The sequence below is a fragment of the Polyodon spathula genome, chromosome 1, assembly GCF_017654505.1.
Source record: "Polyodon spathula isolate WHYD16114869_AA chromosome 1, ASM1765450v1, whole genome shotgun sequence".
NCBI classification, from domain to species: domain Eukaryota; kingdom Metazoa; phylum Chordata; class Actinopteri; order Acipenseriformes; family Polyodontidae; genus Polyodon; species Polyodon spathula.
Genome location: NC_054534.1, coordinates 103,597,387 through 103,615,499, shown reverse-complemented (window position 1 = coordinate 103,615,499; position 18,113 = coordinate 103,597,387). Strand labels below are relative to the sequence as shown.

The 18,113-nt window shown below is 37.7% G+C and overlaps 1 protein-coding gene across 1 annotated transcript; it reads right to left on the bottom strand.

Moving 5' to 3' along the window:
- Positions 1–1,346: 1,346 nt before the first annotated feature.
- On the bottom strand, positions 1,347–13,864 carry LOC121325781 (WW domain-binding protein 1-like). The gene is made up of 4 exons (XM_041268785.1): positions 13,660–13,864; positions 4,780–4,918; positions 4,371–4,532; positions 1,347–3,831 (listed from the first exon to the last, which is right to left on the bottom strand). Exons 1-4 carry the CDS (start codon positions 13,711–13,713, stop codon positions 3,038–3,040), a joined length of 1,149 nt encoding a protein of 382 aa, XP_041124719.1. The 5' UTR covers positions 13,714–13,864; the 3' UTR covers positions 1,347–3,037.
- Positions 13,865–18,113: the final 4,249 nt, after the last annotated feature.

The window sequence follows — 18,113 nt, the reverse complement described above, 5'->3', positions numbered from 1 at the left end:
CAATAAACATCCTCCTGATAACTGCTATCTAAACAATCTTGACAAAACTAAACAAATCTAAACAAACTACTGGTTTGTTATTTGTTTAGTTTTAACTTTCTTTTTCATTTTTCAAGATCACTGTTTGAAAATAAAATGTCCCTGAACTTTAATTGCTTAGTGTCTATCATGACATTTTATTTTCTACAATTAAAACATTTGCAGTAACTTTCCCCATTGCTCATAGTAACACCAAAGTTAAGTCCCTAGTCTACTTGCAGCAGCATGTGGTTATAAATGATGACTTGACCTTCAAGATTCTTTCTACAGTTTATTTTTACTGACATGGAACACGGTTACAAAGTTTAACTATGTAATATATATTTTTTACCACTGACATACTTTACGCTACTTATTTAAAAAATAAAAAACTCAAGCTGTGCAGTAGTTTTGGGAGCACACTGTTTAAGTCACAAACTCTTCCCTTTCTCATATGAAAACCATCCAGAGGCCTCAGTCATAACAACCATACAAGTGACAGTTCCAGGGTGCCCCATTCAACTCCGATGTCAAAAGGGGAGTACTGTTCTGTAATTTTGTACTACGCAAATGTTTTTTTTTTTTTTTTTTTTTTTTTTTTTTTTTTAAAAGCTTCTGGATTGTTGCCACGATCACAGAATAGAAAAGAATTACATAAAGCGTGCATTGCTATTACAATGATACACACTGGCACGCTATCGCTCAGAACAACATCATGCCAACACTGCTGTACAGTATACTCACACACAGGAAACATCTAATTAACAAAATACAAATGGGTTATTGAGCAGTGCTTCTTTTTTCATATGAATGTATCCTTGTACCGTATACAATAAAGTAAAAGCTTGTCCTGCAAGTACACCTTGATTTAAGCAGTGCGCTCCTCATCCCTACTCACAAAGCTGTAATTAAGTTACTTAATTAAAACCTTTGATTGAACCTCTATCAAATTTGTGAACAGTCCCTTTAAGGGCAAATAAATCCCATAGAATTCCCAAATATTGGCAGACAGGGAAAATGACAATGCATTGTTACACAAAGGGCACTGTGTCATCAAGGAAGAGCTGTGTCGTAAAATGCAGGTCTTGATTATTTAAGTAGTGAAGAAAGTCCTACATATTTTTAAAGCTCATCAACAGGCAAGTGACAGTAAGCTGTTAAGAGATTCATCCATGTGAGTTAGACAACCCCGTCAGCAGTTACATTTACACAGGATAATGCTGTGCACCTGTCCAGTTATTTCAGCAATATAAACCGGTTGCAGTTTGGTTAGATATGGACCGGCTGATCAAAGCGAATAGCTGACTAAGACTGGCAGAGAAGTGACAGGCAACACTGCAGATATTGTGAGTTGATGTGACTGGGCACTTCGTGAAAAGCAGGGATGCAGCTGTATTAACATTGAGATTAAATAATAAATCTTACGTTATTCTGTACTTGGTATAAACAAAACAATTGTGTACAGATCACAGAAAAGGAGAGAAAGTCTGCTATGCATTCTTTTCATACAGTTCATGGAAAAATGACCCATTTTTGTTTATATTACTGTTTCCACCACAGTGCACGGCTGCTAGTTTGCTGTATCCCAGCCCAGGCTTTCAAAGTCAATAGGTAGCTTGAAGATATGTTATATATATTCATTTGCTCAAAGTACAAGATTCTGGTATCAATGTACAAGAAAACCAACTTTTTTTTATTTATTTTTTTTATTATGCAGGGCACACATTAAAATCACCATCTAGGTAATGAACAGATTGCTAGTTAAATCTGGGTATCTAATATTTTGCATGCATTTTTAAAAATTAACCATTAAAAATAAAATTTGTTTTAAAGCTGCATGCTTTGTTTTCTCCAGTGTAACCTTGCAAGGAGAATGGTTTTGCTCAAGTGTCCTACGGAGAATGGCATTCAGTATGGCGTTATAAAGAAATGTGTGCACACAAAACGCTGATTTACAGTACCATGGAGAAATTACCTTTGTATAGTAGAAAAGTACTTTCTATTTTGAAAGATTTTCTAACAATCTTCTCAAATCCAGCTAATCTATTATTTCAAATACAGGATACCAATGCAACTTGTGTTTTCTTGCATTCAACTTTATTGCTGTGCTGTTGACGTTAGCAATGTTTCAGTTCAGATGCTTCATTCACTGTCTTGCAAAGCAGTACCCTTCCCTTCACGCCCCTTAAGCAGCTAGGAGGCGAAGCATGGGGCAGAATATGTATTTTTGTTGTTGTTTTGTAATACACACATCTATCCTTGCAGTTCAATACAAAATATAGCATTAGATTTTTATAAACATCCAAATGCCTTTTTAAAAAAAATAAAAATAGAGTATATTATTGCTTTTATTCCAGCAGAATGATAAATCAGCATAGCACAGGTGGATTGAAGTCTTTCACAAGGTTCATATAATACAAGAGCTTGGTTATAAAAAGCAGAACAAGTGGTTTAATCCACGACCACCTCACCATTAATGAGAAACTACATTATTTTACATTAGATGAGAAAAAGGGGGGGGGGTTAGAAGTATATGCTTAACAACAAGAAGGGTACAAAACAATGTGCGACACCCCGGATTAACACAAGGGAGGTACTAACAATGATGCTTACGCCAACAGCTGGTGTTATTCTTTGCGTGACTTCTGGAAGCCAAATAATGCAAATTTAGTTTGACTACTGCTTTGTTTTCTTTTTGTTTTCATTTAAAACCCTTTGTTCATTGTTGGTTTTTAAAACACATGAATGTAAATGAGCAAGCAAAGGCTCACTTTCATTTTCACTACCCTTTTGTTTAATGCACAAGTTAGATCACACACTTGTGTTTTTTTTTGTTTTTTTTCCTCTTTCTCCCCTTTAAAACATTATTTATTCTGATTTGTGGGCAAGTTCACAAACAAAGCTCAAGAGCCACTACTGTTATTGCCGCCGAGTCGCCATCGGGGCTCATAATTTCCACACTTGGAATACATTCACAGACTTAAATGGTCACTAACTTAGCCCCACAAATAGTATGACCTCACACTGACTCCACTGTGACAGATTCCCCGCTCAGCTGCAGGGTGACAGCTGTGCACAGACTGGCACACTCCTCTTGCGTTTGGCCCGTTGTCTCCCCACACTGTGGCTGAGTGGCATCGGCCCTGTGGGAGCACCCCGAGCTGTCATGCAGGAAGCATGTGGTCTCCCGAACCGCACATTCCTTGTTCTCATCAAGATCCTCTTCCTCACTCTCCACCTGGCAGCGACAAACCTCGATCCCGGAATCTCCAGTGAGCCTGCGGTGTCTGAAGTGGCTTTCCTCTGTATCCTCTTCCTCCTCCTCCTCAATGTCCGAGCCGCAGCAGGCGTGGAATTCAGGCTCGAAAAAGTCAACGGTGGAAGAGAAGAGCGCATGCTTGGGTGGTGACTGGGCCGCTTTGGGAGACTGCTGCTCTGTGCTGCTCTTATTGGCAGCACTTTCCTCTGGTGGGTCCCCTTGTGAAGCCATGGCCCCCAGGGGATCAGATTGGGCTGTGGAGGCACTGGGTGGTCTGGAGTCCCCCGCCTCACTGGGGGTGGTGGCGTTACTGGTGTCCGTCTCGTCGGTGACCTGCACAGAGAAGGAGGTGCTGCTTGGGGAGGAGACTGAGCAGGACTCGCAGGAACAGCTGGTGTAGTTATCAGAGCTCTGGGATGATGTAATGCCGCTGGGCCCCGGGTGGGCATACTGCCCCCCTTGGAGGGCAAAAACAGTGCTGTAGGGCGGGGGAGGGCTGTTGGGACGAGCCTCCACCTCTTCGTAGGACGGTAGCTTGAACGAGGCCAAGAAACCTGCAAAGACAAAATCCAAAAGTCTCTTCAATTACATTGTAAGAATGTAATGCATAAAAATGTTAGTGATGCTGCACACACACACACACTATAGGAGTTACATTAGGAGAAGTTTAATTCAATCTTGAGTGCTCAATATTTAGATTTTTGTACTTATGAAAGTAGGCCTACTGAAGTCTTACTCTGTTTTCTTATACTCATTTGGCCTACTTTAATATCCTTTGGAAACAAGGGAAAGGCAAGCTATTTTCACCGATTTGCAATGTGGAACCCCAGGCAATGTCACTAGAATATACCAGATTTTAAATTGCTTTTCCAATTGTGTTTTAAAATAATAATAATAATAATAATAATAATAATATATAATAATAATAATAATAATAATAATAATAATAATATAAAACATTTGAATCAAGACTGCTCTTGAATTATATTACTAAACATAGTTTGTAACTGTTATTTTGTGCTAGTGTTAAAAATATGTATGGTCATTGAAGTGATGTCATTTCATTCATATTCAAGTTAACAATGGCACATACTGAGGTCCAGCATGGATGCAGGGTAATTGCAGGCTCCATGGTAGGCTATCAGGTTAATCTCCCTCTGCCGCTGCTGCTGTTGGATGCGCAGTTTAGCCCGGCGGTGACGGTACGCACAGCAACAGCTGAAGAGGATGAGGATGGTCCAGAGGAGCCAGAACCCTGCAGAACAAAGGGCATGTGTACAGAGCCACTACAGACATGTCAGTCAATCAATCAATAATGCCCGGTAGTATTACATGTGCTACAAAAATGACTCTCAGATAAATAAACACCTTCTAGTAATGGTTAAACATCATTAACACCCCATCCTTTAAACAGTTTGAAAACCCTCATTAATACTAGTGCTACTTTTATTGCAAATGCAAGGTCAATAGTGCGTTTGACAAGATGCTACGTGGAAACTTACACCAGAGCTCATAGTAGTACGTACAGCACCCAGTCTCTCCACAGCAGTGGCCCGTCTCACACTCATAGCCGCTGTTTTTATTCACCCCAGGGCAGTACTTGGGGCTGGCTATGAAGGGCTGGCCTCTGCTTCCATGGTACTGGGAGAAACAAAATGCTAAGTTAACACTTTCTCCAATACCAACAAACCCTGGTGCGACTCAGTGAAGATACATGCACACGCTAATTCTGATACAGTACTTTGAATTTGATTTAAAAAACACACACATCCTTCCAAAAACAATCAGACGGCTTATTTTGGATTAACTGTTCTAAACAAAGTCCACCCCACCCCCCATCATTTGAGGCATAAAACTGTTGTATCAGTTTTATGCCTCAAATGAGCAATCACCAAATGACTTGGATAGTACAAATTTCAGTTAAGTGTATAAGGGAATCTATTTTGATAGGGTTTATTTTATTTTACAACTACCGGCAATTTGAAAATGACTGATTTAAAACAATATTTTCGCAAAGTCGCTAATTTGGGTACTTTAGAAATCCAGCTAGTTGGTTTGATTATGACAACAAATCCACTGCATGGAAGTTAAACCCCAGTGAAAAAGACTTGTACATGTTGAATTTACATCACCTTGTGTAGTAGAGTCACATCGTATAAATTAACTGTGGGCAGCTGCTCTATCTTCACTTGGTGCCGTACTGTACCATACCCTATATATGATGCACATGTCTACAGGCTCACACTGTCGTGACCCACTTGCAACTTGAGTTGACGGGACAGATTGGCCAATGCAGCTACAGTACTATGTTGAGACAAAATGGTTGCCCTGACACGGACATACATCATTATGCCTTTATATTAAGTAATTTTAAGTGAGATCCTTCTGCATTTTTATGATTATTGCTGAATACCAATTGACATGTTACATGATCACAAATGTACAGACTGCAGTCAAGGATTTTTAAAACTTAGAGCTAAAACTCTGTCACTTCCAGCACTACTTTGGTTCTTGATCAGAGAACCCAGGGGAGGCTAACAGTGAGATATATAGACGGTTCAGACCCTTAAGTGCATAGTTCACATACTGGCTTACAGAGTGATGCCTTAGACAACCTTTAAAATCAAGAATAAATCACACAGACCAATTCAATCTGAAGTTTCAACAATTTTGAGTATTATTAGTACTCCTTCGGTTTACTAAATGCTTAAAAATGGATAGAGTGGTTACAGACCATGTCAGATCCCAGTTCATAGGCAATCTGGGTGGTCCAGTGCCTTTACAAACTTAACAGCGTTAACACTTCAAACAATAATGGTATTACATATTTTGCCCTTGGGCTTGACATGCGAAAAGCTAATAAACACCCACCACTAAAAATCCTAAAGCATCTAATATGTCCCTTACCTTTAAGTGAACAATATATTTAAAAAGTCCCTGTAAAAATTAATTGCATATGATTTCATGTCTGCTACCTCTCCAAATCTCAAAAATGTGAGGTAAATCTTCAAACTGATAACATATTACCAATACTACAAAGTCCTTATTACTGTTAAAATACAAGTAGATAGATAGACAGACGTTTTCAATATACAATATCAGCTGTGTTTAATTATTCCAGCCTCAACAGTAAAAACCCACTTCAATGTGTTTTTAATAAACTTGGTTTCATTGCAGCTACAAGTGTGTGTTCAACAAAATTGGCTTCTCTACCTAAAAATCCCCACTTCAACAGACCTTGGACAATTTATAGATAAAGACTCCGAGAGGCCTTCTCTCTAACCAGAGTTATTGTTTTTTTTTTTTTTTTTTTGTTTGTTTTTTTTGTAATCAATACAAAACTCAACAGTAAGCACTTCCCCAAATTCACTGCATAAAATCATACCATGGCCAGATTTAAAAAAACTTCTCAGACCGGTATCTCTACAGATAAGACAAACTTACATCCTAATATCAAGCAACTAAGCTCTCGTTATATGGATAATGAGAATAAGATAATTAACTTTGTTTTCTTGTACCATAAAACACCATATAAAAGATTACACACAGCGAAGGAACATTTAACTGATTGGTGAGCAGGCTGTTTCCAATTCAGTTTGGATGTCAAAACATATTCCCCTTATCTCTGAAGGTCTAGCTGCCTCACTCATGGCCCTTTTTCAGTATGTCCACTGTGTACTTAATACAGACTTGTAGCTTTCAAGGTTATTAAAATTTGATCACAGCTTGTACTGATTCTTTCACTTTAAACTAAGAGTTTTCCTGTAATGAATACATATGTTCTCTATCACAGCAAAACCTTAACACTTCTATTCTGTTTCAATTAGATTACAATGCTTAAAGACTGCTTCCAAATCAAGCTTACCACTTTTTCTACATAAGAAACTTCACTATGAACACACCTCACAAGCCAGCAAATTAGATGCTTGTTTTCTTCCTTTACAGTTTTCCTGTTACAACAAAACTAAAGCAATCAAATAGGTGCAACACTCCTTTTAGTTTCAAATGTAATTCTGTCCAAAGGTTGTTTTTCTTTGCAATATAGACAGGCTCTGGTTTTTGGCTTACAAACTTCTTCCCAATTAAATTTACTGCTTTTCTGATAAGAACTTTCACAGTGAAGACTTTTCTAATTTAATTAAATGAAATGGTCGCGTCTCCTTTTCTTCTCAAGGTTATAAGCCTTGGCACCGGTAGCTCTCAGACAAGGACAGCTTAGCTCATTTCACAGATGTTTTCTGGTTAGTGTGACTGTGGCAGAGCAAAGCTCTGCCCTTTAAATTGGCAGAGATGGGGTTAACTTCCCCTACCTGCCTGGGTTTATTATGTTCAGGTGGCTGGGGTTGATTAGTTGATTAGGTTGATTAACGATCAATCAGCGCCCAGCCACCTGATATAAAAGGAGGCCTCTGCTTCTCATTTGGGGAGAGGGAGCTGAGGAAGCAGGTTGGTTTTTTTTGGTTGTTTGGAAAGCTTGAATCCAGTGAAGGCATTGCCCAGCCTGGAGATTGTTATTTTTGTAAATTTTGCTTTTTGTCTTTCTTTGTGTTTAAATTGGCCCTTGTGCCCTTTCATTTTTGTGTTTATTTATAATAAAAGTTATTTTTTTGAACTGCAGTCTGTCTCTGGGCCTCTTTCCACTCGCCAGCCTGCCACAGTGACACAATCAGAATACACAGGATTATACAGACCTTACAAATAATTCTCTCTACTGTTATACTAGAAAAAAATATAAAACCATTTAACATAACTATAGGTGTATATTATAACATTATCCTGAACAATGTATTTTAACAATTTCTTTGCAACATCCAGTTCATCCAGCAGATCAGCTCATCCAGCAAGATTCAAATTCCCTTTCTGCACATCACAGGTGTGGGCGACAGTCTTTAAAAGCCCGATATCTGCAAAAACCTTAAACCTTCTTAGTGGGGCACCCGTCTTTACATTCTCATTCCCATCAGTGGGGAAAGTTCAAAGAAATTAAGCTGATCCTATCAAAGAGCCATGCATCTCTGCCACATACACCTTTCACTCAAAAAGGTTATCACACATTGTACAAGGGAGGAAGGGTTTTTAGGCTCACGTGTGACAATTCGAAGTATGAATTTTTGCTTCAGTCTTAAGTTTACTTGTTCCTTTTCCTTTCTCTCATTAAAATCCAGAAATACTAGAATACAAAATTATCTCTACATTTACACTCTAAGATGGAAAGGCTGCTAAATAAACAATGAATGGAAACAAGGCTTTCCAAAAAATAAACAGTTGTACACAACCATTCCAAATTGCGCCATTTCATAATTTCAGCTAGGTACCGTAGTCCACCAAACAGACATGGAGGTTACTGGCCAATCAAAAGTCACATGGTATAAACAAGCTATTACTGTTGGCTAAGTTACCATTTTTAATTGTCTTAAAACAAATAAAGCGAGTCGTACAGCTCAACGTACCACTGACAATATTAACATTCAACAGGCTTCCCTACCAGGCATTTAAACTGCTAACAAAATCTGTAAAGTTCGAATTGTCAGTAAAAGTGCTACAGTACCGATGCACTGCTCATGAGAAATCACAGAGTGAACACAGCCCATCCGAGAAATATCTCCATTTCTGCTGGACTTGTAATGTAAATAACTTTCAGAAATGATTGGCAGTTTAAAAAGAGAGAGAGATTTTATATATATATATATATATATATATATATATATATATATATATATATATATATATAGAGAGAGAGAGAGAGAGAGAGAGAGAGAGAGAGAGAGAGAGAGAGAGAGAGAGTATTTTGTCTAAATACAACACTGCTGTGCTATTTCTCAGCCCTGCCGCAGTACATTCGGATGAGCATCTGTGAACGCAGCCAAGTATTGATTCAGGGACAAAACTCTGTGGCCTGGAAAAATACAGAAAAGCAAGACTGAATTTAATCAGTGATCAAGCTACAGGACATGCCTTCAGCTTGGGCTCCCCTATATTAAACCATTTTTATTCTAACCCAGATACGGTGAGAGTAGTTACTTCCTGTACCAGATGTTACAGACACAGATATTAAATTGGGAAATTTCAAGGGATTTCTCAAAAGAAAGATGTTTTTAATTAATCGGCATGTTTCCCTGACACAGTATGTTACGGGGCATTTATTTCCTTTGGGATTTGCAATGACCAATCATCAGGAATTTCTGCAAAGTGTACCTGGAACAGGGGTGTCAAACTCCAGTCCTCGACAGCTGCAGGGTCTTCTGGTTTTCATTCCAACTTAAGCTCTCAATTAAGCTCTTAACTTAACTATTTGTTCAATTGGATGCATTTCATATTTAATCAAGGTCTTTTACAGTTGAGGATTTTAAAAATGCACTTGAATCAAGGTGCACTACATATAAAACATTGAGGCCTGGGGATAAGTGGTAAATTTGTCCAATTAATCAAATAATTTGACCAATTAAGTCGGGTGGAGAAAGCCAGAAGACGGTGCGGCCCTCCAGCTGTTTGACACTCTTGACCTTGAACATTGTGCTGCATTTTTTTTTCTTTGTTTTCATATTCTTCATGTTGAAGAACATAAATTCAGCCAGGGTATATCCACACAGGCTATGGATTATCTTACCGACGTAGGCTATAGTGGTCACAAAATGACCACTTTGAGCCACTTTGCTGGGCCATTCAAAGCAACAGGAAGGTCTGCAAACATGATAGTTAGAAAAGCAGTCACTGGTCAGTTTATACAGGGTGGTGGGGGCACAGTCATAACCTATATATATGGACTTCAACAGTGCAAATATCTAAAAGCATTTGGTGATCATCACTGAAAACAGTAAGGTCACGTGGAGGGTTGGGGCAAGTTCCTGTTTTCAATTCAAATTTGAAAACCTTTTTAAAATCAATTCATTTAAAGGAATTGGAATAGATATTTTAGGGACATACTATGTGTTATTGTTCAACTGCTTTAATTTGAGCCAATTTAATTGACTAAGGCCTTGTACACACAACATAAATGCTGCTGTGAGCTCATCTTTGCTCTTAATACGTTTTAAGTACTCGCACGGTTCTGTTCAAAAGGCAGCAACAGCTGCACTACTTAATACTGTTCGGAACAAGTTGCGAATTCTGTTAATAATTCAGTTTGGTTACTTAATGCCAGCAACTGCGTGTGTACTAAAACTGCATTAAAACAACCGCGGTAGATGATCGTGGATTTCTGCACAAGTAATAATGTCATCGTTTATCACACATTTGTGTGATAAACATGGCTAAAAACATATATTTTATGTGCCTGATGAGCCAAGCTGAATTTGTAATATTGATGAATAGTAAATAGTGCATACATACAATATACTTTTTTATTTAATCAAAGTACAGTTTGATTAAATAAATCTTTGGTTTTTGTATCTTGAATAAACATGGGACAATGTGTACCCACCGATACCAAACGTCTCAGCTGTGTGTGTTGGCACTCCAGGAAAGGTCGCAGATGTAAATGACAAACACGCATATTACGACTCCTTAGACATGCATGCATTTTCAAGCCAGTCATTTGGAGACCACTCAAGTCGTTCCCACCAGCCTTCTGGTCAGAAGATCGCCCAAATGTTTCGATCTATCGTCATGGTACTGTAGATCATCACCGCTGTTTTAGCAATGCAGAAAAAGCAAACCGGTGTCTCCGCTGGCTTTACAGAAGAGCGCAGATGCATCTCGATCAATTACGTGCTGTACTTTCTTCTAAAAAGCATAACAAAAACACAGCCTCCATGCTGTCGCCACACAAACCTAACAAATGTTGTATAATGGTGGTCTGAGTTCAGTTGTTTGTTTAAACAGGGACAGCACTCACTGCAGTAATGAAAGGGTGTGTGGACAACAAACAACTGCAGCGAATGCCGTTAGCATATACGGTTGTCGCGCCAACTGCAGTGTGTGTGAAGAGGCCTAACAGTGACTTCAATTAAAGTAAGCTCATTTTACAGAATACAAATAATTGCAATTTTGATCAATCTGCAATAAAATTCTCCAGTAACTTTTTTCTTTTTAAAAAATTAGCATTATTCTGCAACTAAAATAAAAGGCTAAAACAGCTTGTTCAGTAGTAAAAACAAACTGAAGTAAACTGCAGCTACGTTTCAGCATAAAGTGAGTGTCTCGTTTACCAGAAGCAGTTTTACTGAACAAACATGTTTACAACATTTAAAGCAAAATTGGCAGTGTTGTTAATTATATAAGTAATTTGATTATAAACAACCAAAAAAGCCTTGCATGTTTTTTGCAAATGTAAAACTAAAAATTCTCTGACAGCATGGAAAATGAATGTTTTTCCACAGCAAATTGAGCACTAGGATCCCGGATCATCACTAAATGAGACTAAACAAAACCCTGATTGCAGTATACCAAATTAGATTTGTGATGATCCTGTTCAAGAGGATTAACTTAGTACTGTGAAGGATAGGACTAACTTAGTATGCTTGCTCATCGTAAGGCTTTACTGCAGAGACAGATGCATTTTCGCCCTGAAATGACTAGTACATCTAAAAGCTTTATTCTGTACATTTATGTCAGTCACGTTTAGGCAGTCAGATCTGTGAGAATAAAAGTCTTGCACATATATAGGCCCTATGTTTAAACTAAACGTTTTAATCATGTAGCCTACCTTCCAGTTAATATGCTTTAACTACTACTAATAGTCCATTATCACGCAATTAAAGTTTTCTGTGCTTATGCAGCAGTTGGCAGCTTAAATTCAAGTATGAACTGCCAGTTTGAAATGTGCATAAAAAGACATGACTTACTTTGTTTTTACTTAAATATTTTTGATGTAATAAAATGTCTTTTGTACAGGGATCCTTTTGTGTGTCATATGACACTAAATTCCCCATATCTGATCAATAAAGGAGGGTTTATACAGCTATTGCCAAAAGTTTTGCATCACCTAGAATTTTAGAATTAAGATATAATAAAAAATAAAACTATCTATATAACCAAGATATTATATTTAACATCATGTAACCAAAGAAACAAAATTATGTGTCTACCGGAAGCCATTATAGTAGTACAGTATTCATGTTCGATTTTGAAATGTTCAATTTGTCAAGTATAATCGAAAACTACAAAGCAGAATGTCATTTAATATATTAACTTAACATTATTCAGCAGGTTTCATTCGACTTTATGAAGCAATATGTGTTCATTCTACAGGGTGATGCAAAACATTTGGCCATAGCTGTAGGTTAGTCCGCATTATTGGTCTAACTTGGTGGTTCCCTTAATTGAACTGATAGTTTGCATAGACCTTTCTAATTATTTTCAACTTTTAAACAGTTGCAGAGTTGAAATTACTTACAAAATGTTACAGCTAACTTGAAATATGCAACAAATGTCTAATTCAGCAAATGATCAATTCAATCAAGGGGATAGTTAAGTAGAGCTCAGCTGGAATGAAAACCAGACACAGTGGGTCCTCAGGACCAGTTTGGGAACCACAAGTCTAATTAGTTACCAATAATAAGTAACCAATTAGTGGGATCATCTGCTTGGTACCCTGCAATCAGAATTAGGTTAGTACAGATATGCAGGATTTTCTAGTCTGCATTTAAATCCACTTGATGTGGACTATGTCACTGGTACACTGCAACTGACCCACAGTCACCATAAATCTATGAAATATAACACCTAGCTTTGCGTGACAGATGAAGATCCTGTTCACTAAACAATGTGTGTGCTAAAGAATTTCCAAGAGAAGTTTCATCACAGCTGAATATGAGATTATGAATAGCAGGTGTCCAATCTGCTCTACAGTTAATACAATACAGACGAGCAGGGATGGCCAAAGTTGGTGTTCCACCTGGTCTTTGTTCCAACCCTGTTGTAAATGGTTTAACTCAACCACTTAACTCTGCATCCAGACCCTGAACTAGTTAATTGTATCATAATACCTGATACCGGATTAAACCTGGATTGGAATGAGCCGCCAGGACCGTGATTGGACACCCCAGGTCTAAATTCGCTAAATTAATCATGGATAATAAAATGCTGGAGACTGAAAAGTCAATGCATTTACTAAAATAAACACACACAGTAACATTTTTAAGCGAATACTTCAAGTTTCATGTTACGAGAATCCCTTGTAATTTAATAACAACCAATTTAAATTTACTGCAAAAACTGAATTGGTGCAATCCCATTATCATCGAGTTGCAGCTAGCTAGTACCAAACACAGTAAAATCCAACTCGCAGAACTACTTTATCACACTGAGGAAATAATATTCACTTGCAAAACTGTACCTGCAATTTGTCATTATTTGAGTTATTGTCGAAGTATTTATTCACCATTGACTTCTAACTATAAATCACGTCGGTTTGAAATAAATTAACTGTAGTAAACACTTACCTCCACCATATTTAACTCAATGCACGACTCTGTTTCGTTCTTCTCTGAATCCATTTTGAAAATGAACGGAATCTAGACAAAATGTTAAAGGATTTGAATGCCGTGGGTTGTTGTTTTCTAACTGCCCATCTCTTCGTTTCTTCCTAACCTGGGCGAAGCCGTCCGCCATTTCCGTCCTGAGAGGACACCCTCCCCAAAACCCACCCCAAGTCCAGCGCCAGCTCGTAGCAACTCCACCAATCCGTACAGGGTACAATGTGATTGATACGACAAGACTCTAATTAAAATCACATACAGCTCCCCAAACCCTGACCAACAGCACTTCAAACCAACCAGAATGTGTGCGGCGAGAAATTCTCGACATGCATCTTTATTCCAGTCGCTTAACAACTCATGTTCCGTTTTCCCATTGGATACAGCTAGCCTTAGCAACAGCCACAGCACTGGAAGAAAATTACTGTTTACAGAAGTTGGGGTGTTTTTTTGTATACCCTGTATATTTGGTGTTTATTATGACGGAATGTTATATTAGGTTATTCATTTTCAAAGACGTGACAGCAGCTGTTTAGCTTCTCCAGTCACGTTTTTTTTTTTTTTTCAAGCTTTTTTGATGCAGTGAGAACGAAGCAAAAAATGACTTGCTCAAGGTCACACATACAGATTGCAAGTTGAATTTGAAACCACAGTCATTCTATTGCCGCCGTGTTCCAGCCCTTATTCAGTCAACTTTATTTTAAAAAATAAATATTGATCTGTAAAAAAATCTCGCACGATATAAACACAATTATTTGTAAATGTAAAATATGTTTGGCCCTTATGGAAAACAAACATACTGTATGTATGTGTAAAGTTATCAGTATCCTTCTCCAGTATTTGTTGTATTATTATATACCTGGTGTACTAATGAATGTATCTTTCCCTGCTTCTGAAATAGGCATGCAGGTATAACATTGAGAGACTTTCTCTTCACTAACTCTGATGGGGCAGATATTACCATACAGAAATTCAGGTGTTGTGAGTTTTATCAGAAACAGGAAAAGCACATTACTTAGTAAGCCACTAAGTATTACAATGACCGAAATTTAAACAGAACAAAAACCTGGTGCACAGATGATAGCATATTAGATGGCAAATTACATTTAATAGAGTGTAAGGTACTGCACGCAGGCAATAAAAATGTGTATTATAAATATCATATGACAGATACTGAAATTGAAGAAGGAATCTATGAAAAAGACCTAAAAGGTATTGACAATGTCGACCCAAGGGACTTTTTCGACCTGAAAAAAGAAACAAGGACCAGGGGTCACAAATAGAGATTAGATAAAGGGGCATTCAGAACAGAAAATAGGAGGCACTTTTTTACACAGAGAATTGTGGGAGTCTGGAACCAACTCCCCAGTAATGTTGTTGCACCCTGGGATCCTTCAAGAAGCTACTTGATGAGATTCTGGGATCAATAAGCTTCTAACAACAAAACAAACAAGATGGGCCGAATGGCCTCCTCTCGTTTGTAAGCTTTCTTATGTTCATAACAGGTAAGAAAATACATTTTAAGAAAATGTGGATAATATTTACGATCCCTTTTCCAAAAGGCCATTTAACCAACAGAGCTTCATAGTTTTAGGTGTCTGGTTTATCAGACACGCCATGCAAAACATTGTATAACATAATTGCTACTTTCATATAACGGTATAACCTCCTATTGAACTACTAGTGGGCTCACTATAGACAGTACCCTATATAGGATTGATGGATGTCCGTAGGACTTTTTATTTTATTTATATATATATATATATATATATATATATATATATATATATATATATATAAAATCCCTTACTTACTTTATATCTAATGGTGGTGTTTGAACAATGGAAGAGATGCAAACACACATGCATTCCAAGAATCTAAAAAAAAACCAAAATTATCGTATCATCTTTGAATCTTTTGCTTTTAACTTGCATGCCTCCTGTTCTGGTCTAAAGTTCTATGGTCTAAAGTGGAAGGATTGAAGAAACAGGGTGTAAACCAGACGACTGCCCCATCCCCAAACACTGTGCTTATACTGGAGGGCTGAATGCTATTCCCATTAAGAGCATGTCATAAATAAAAAATAATATACATATATTGCTAAACTATCTTAATGCCAATCAAAAATGTGACACTTCCCTCATGTCGTCTTGTTTCTCGAATGTATCCCAGAGTAGTCAGGGAGAGAACATCACTTCCTAATTATCTTTAACTATGGGACCCGCAGTGTCATATCTGTAAAAGCAGAACCATGTGCTGTGCAGGGTAACTCATACGGTCTTGGGAATCATAGGTTTGCATCCTGGCTGAGCAAACATGGAATAGCACCTCAAAGTATATACCGGTAATCACAACATTCTCAGTAACCTGTGTGAATCTTGCTCTTATTTTTCAGTGGCTCTGTAAAGGGTAGTGTTGTGTGATACACTGCTATTACTCATTTGGTCCTATCCCGTCTGTTAGATGAGACAAGGTTAAAAGTTTTAAAACCACAATGGCAGACAAGCGCAGCTCTTTTGCATAGTGGTTAAGATTCTTGCATGTGGAGTGCTAGATCACCTGTTCGCACCCAGCCTCCTTCCTGTTACAACTCAATAAAAAGACACGTTCTTTTGTTTGATTTCTTTCTAACATTTTTTAATAAACACAATATATTAGATATCACACAAAGACCTTGCCTTCTCATCTTCTGCTTCCCAGGTCCAAGGTTTTTCAACTGCAGAGTCAGAAGAAACATCTCCAATGTGGTTTCTTCTTGAACGATGAGCAGAAAAGGACTTCAACCTGTCTATCCCTATTGGTGCTTCTTCGATCTGTTCCATGAACCTTTTCACCTCACGAGCTGCATCAAATCCATGGGTTGATCAGTCATGAAAAGAGCTGTGAGTCCAGAAAGGTGGCACATGGATGATTCTGCCTTATAAAACTCTTAGATCCAAAACAAGTATTTATTTGTTAACAAAATGTTAAAAGCAGGATATTCTACAATGCTGCACTGATTGAACTAAATGTTTAAAGCAGGTGGGATAAACAGCTCCTTTGGCATTGAGTTTATTATTCTGTGTAATAAAATATTCACATGTTGTATGAATTTAATTTGTAGAAAAAAAAAAAAATTTGAATGTAGCCCAATGTAGTGAAGAACAGATCAGATAACACTCTTTTGATCAGATTGAGTGTTGAACAAAATAAACGTTTACTTCACCATCAGTTCAGACTCACAGAATGAAAACTATACCTGTTGTGGCAGCAGTATTGACTTTTAGAAAAACTTCCATGTACTTCACTATAAAATCAGGATGGTTTCTAAACTTAATTTTGGGAAAGATACTTAAAAACAGCTCCTCCAAATAGTACAGTGCTCTACTGCATAATGTAAGCACAGTAACCTATGTGATCCTTGTATTTATTTCACATCCCCAACACCTTTTGTAGATGTTTAATAAGCACAGGCCTTTTGAAATCGGACAATAGAATCCATTTTATTATGCAGCAGGACCAAAATAGTAACATTAATGACCCCAGTGTCACAGCATCTAATTAACACTAACGTTTGGCTTGAGCTGTTCTTACTGTATTCATTTATTTAACATCTTTAAGAGGTCACTGTAGCTTACAGCTATGGCCTAAAGTTTTGCCTTACCTTATAGAATAAACATATGTTCCTTCATAAAGTCGAATAAAACCTGCTGAATGTTACTTTAACATACTGAATAGCATACCATGTTGTAGTTTTCCATAGACTTAGACTTTTGCGATATCATTTTGATATTTTATTTGATTACAAGCTGTTAAATGAAAGCTATAAATTATGTTCATACATACATATATACAGAGAGAGAGAGAGAGAGAGAGAGAGAGAGAGAGAGAGAAATAGATGGGCTTCAGTGAGTTACAGGAAAATAATTCTATCTAGGGTTTCTGTGACGTCATAAATTGCAAGGCTGAAGAACCGTCGGGCCAGCCCGTCCAGAGAACTCTGTTCTTGTTTCTTAGCGCCCTCACAGGTCAGGAGGGAGATTTACTAGCAGAATCATTGTATTTGTGTCACAGTCGGGCTTACCTTTTTAAAGAGGCAAACGAACGCTGTGTGAGGCCCAGCCAGTGTTGCCAGGTCTACGGTTTTCCCGTGGAATTGGGCTACTTCACAAATACAGCCACAGGAAATACTAAGGAGTCGCGGGTTGATAATGTAATTAGATTAATGGTATAACTTTAAAAGCTTGAACTGTTTCCATGTTTGCAATATTGTTTGGGATACAGTATTAGTATTTCAATAAAGGGATCACGCTGTAATTCGGTTGCTGGTCTGGTATGAATGTTGATTTGTCCCTTCAGAGCTTCCATACGAATTTGCTGATAGTGACTCCTGGATGAGCTGTACTGGGGCTTGTAATTTTTATCAAATTTATACCAGGTAT

Coding starts and splice junctions, on each gene's coding strand:
- LOC121325781 (XM_041268785.1), bottom strand. CDS start 13,713: ATGGATTCAGAGAAGAACGAAACAGAGTCGTGCATTGAGTTAAATATG. Junction 4,919..13,659: donor TTGAGTTAAATATGGTGGAG/GTAAGTGTTTAC, acceptor TGTTTCTCCCAG/TACCATGGAAGCAGAGGCCA. Junction 4,533..4,779: donor GTACTACTATGAGCTCTGGT/GTAAGTTTCCAC, acceptor TTTGTTCTGCAG/GGTTCTGGCTCCTCTGGACC.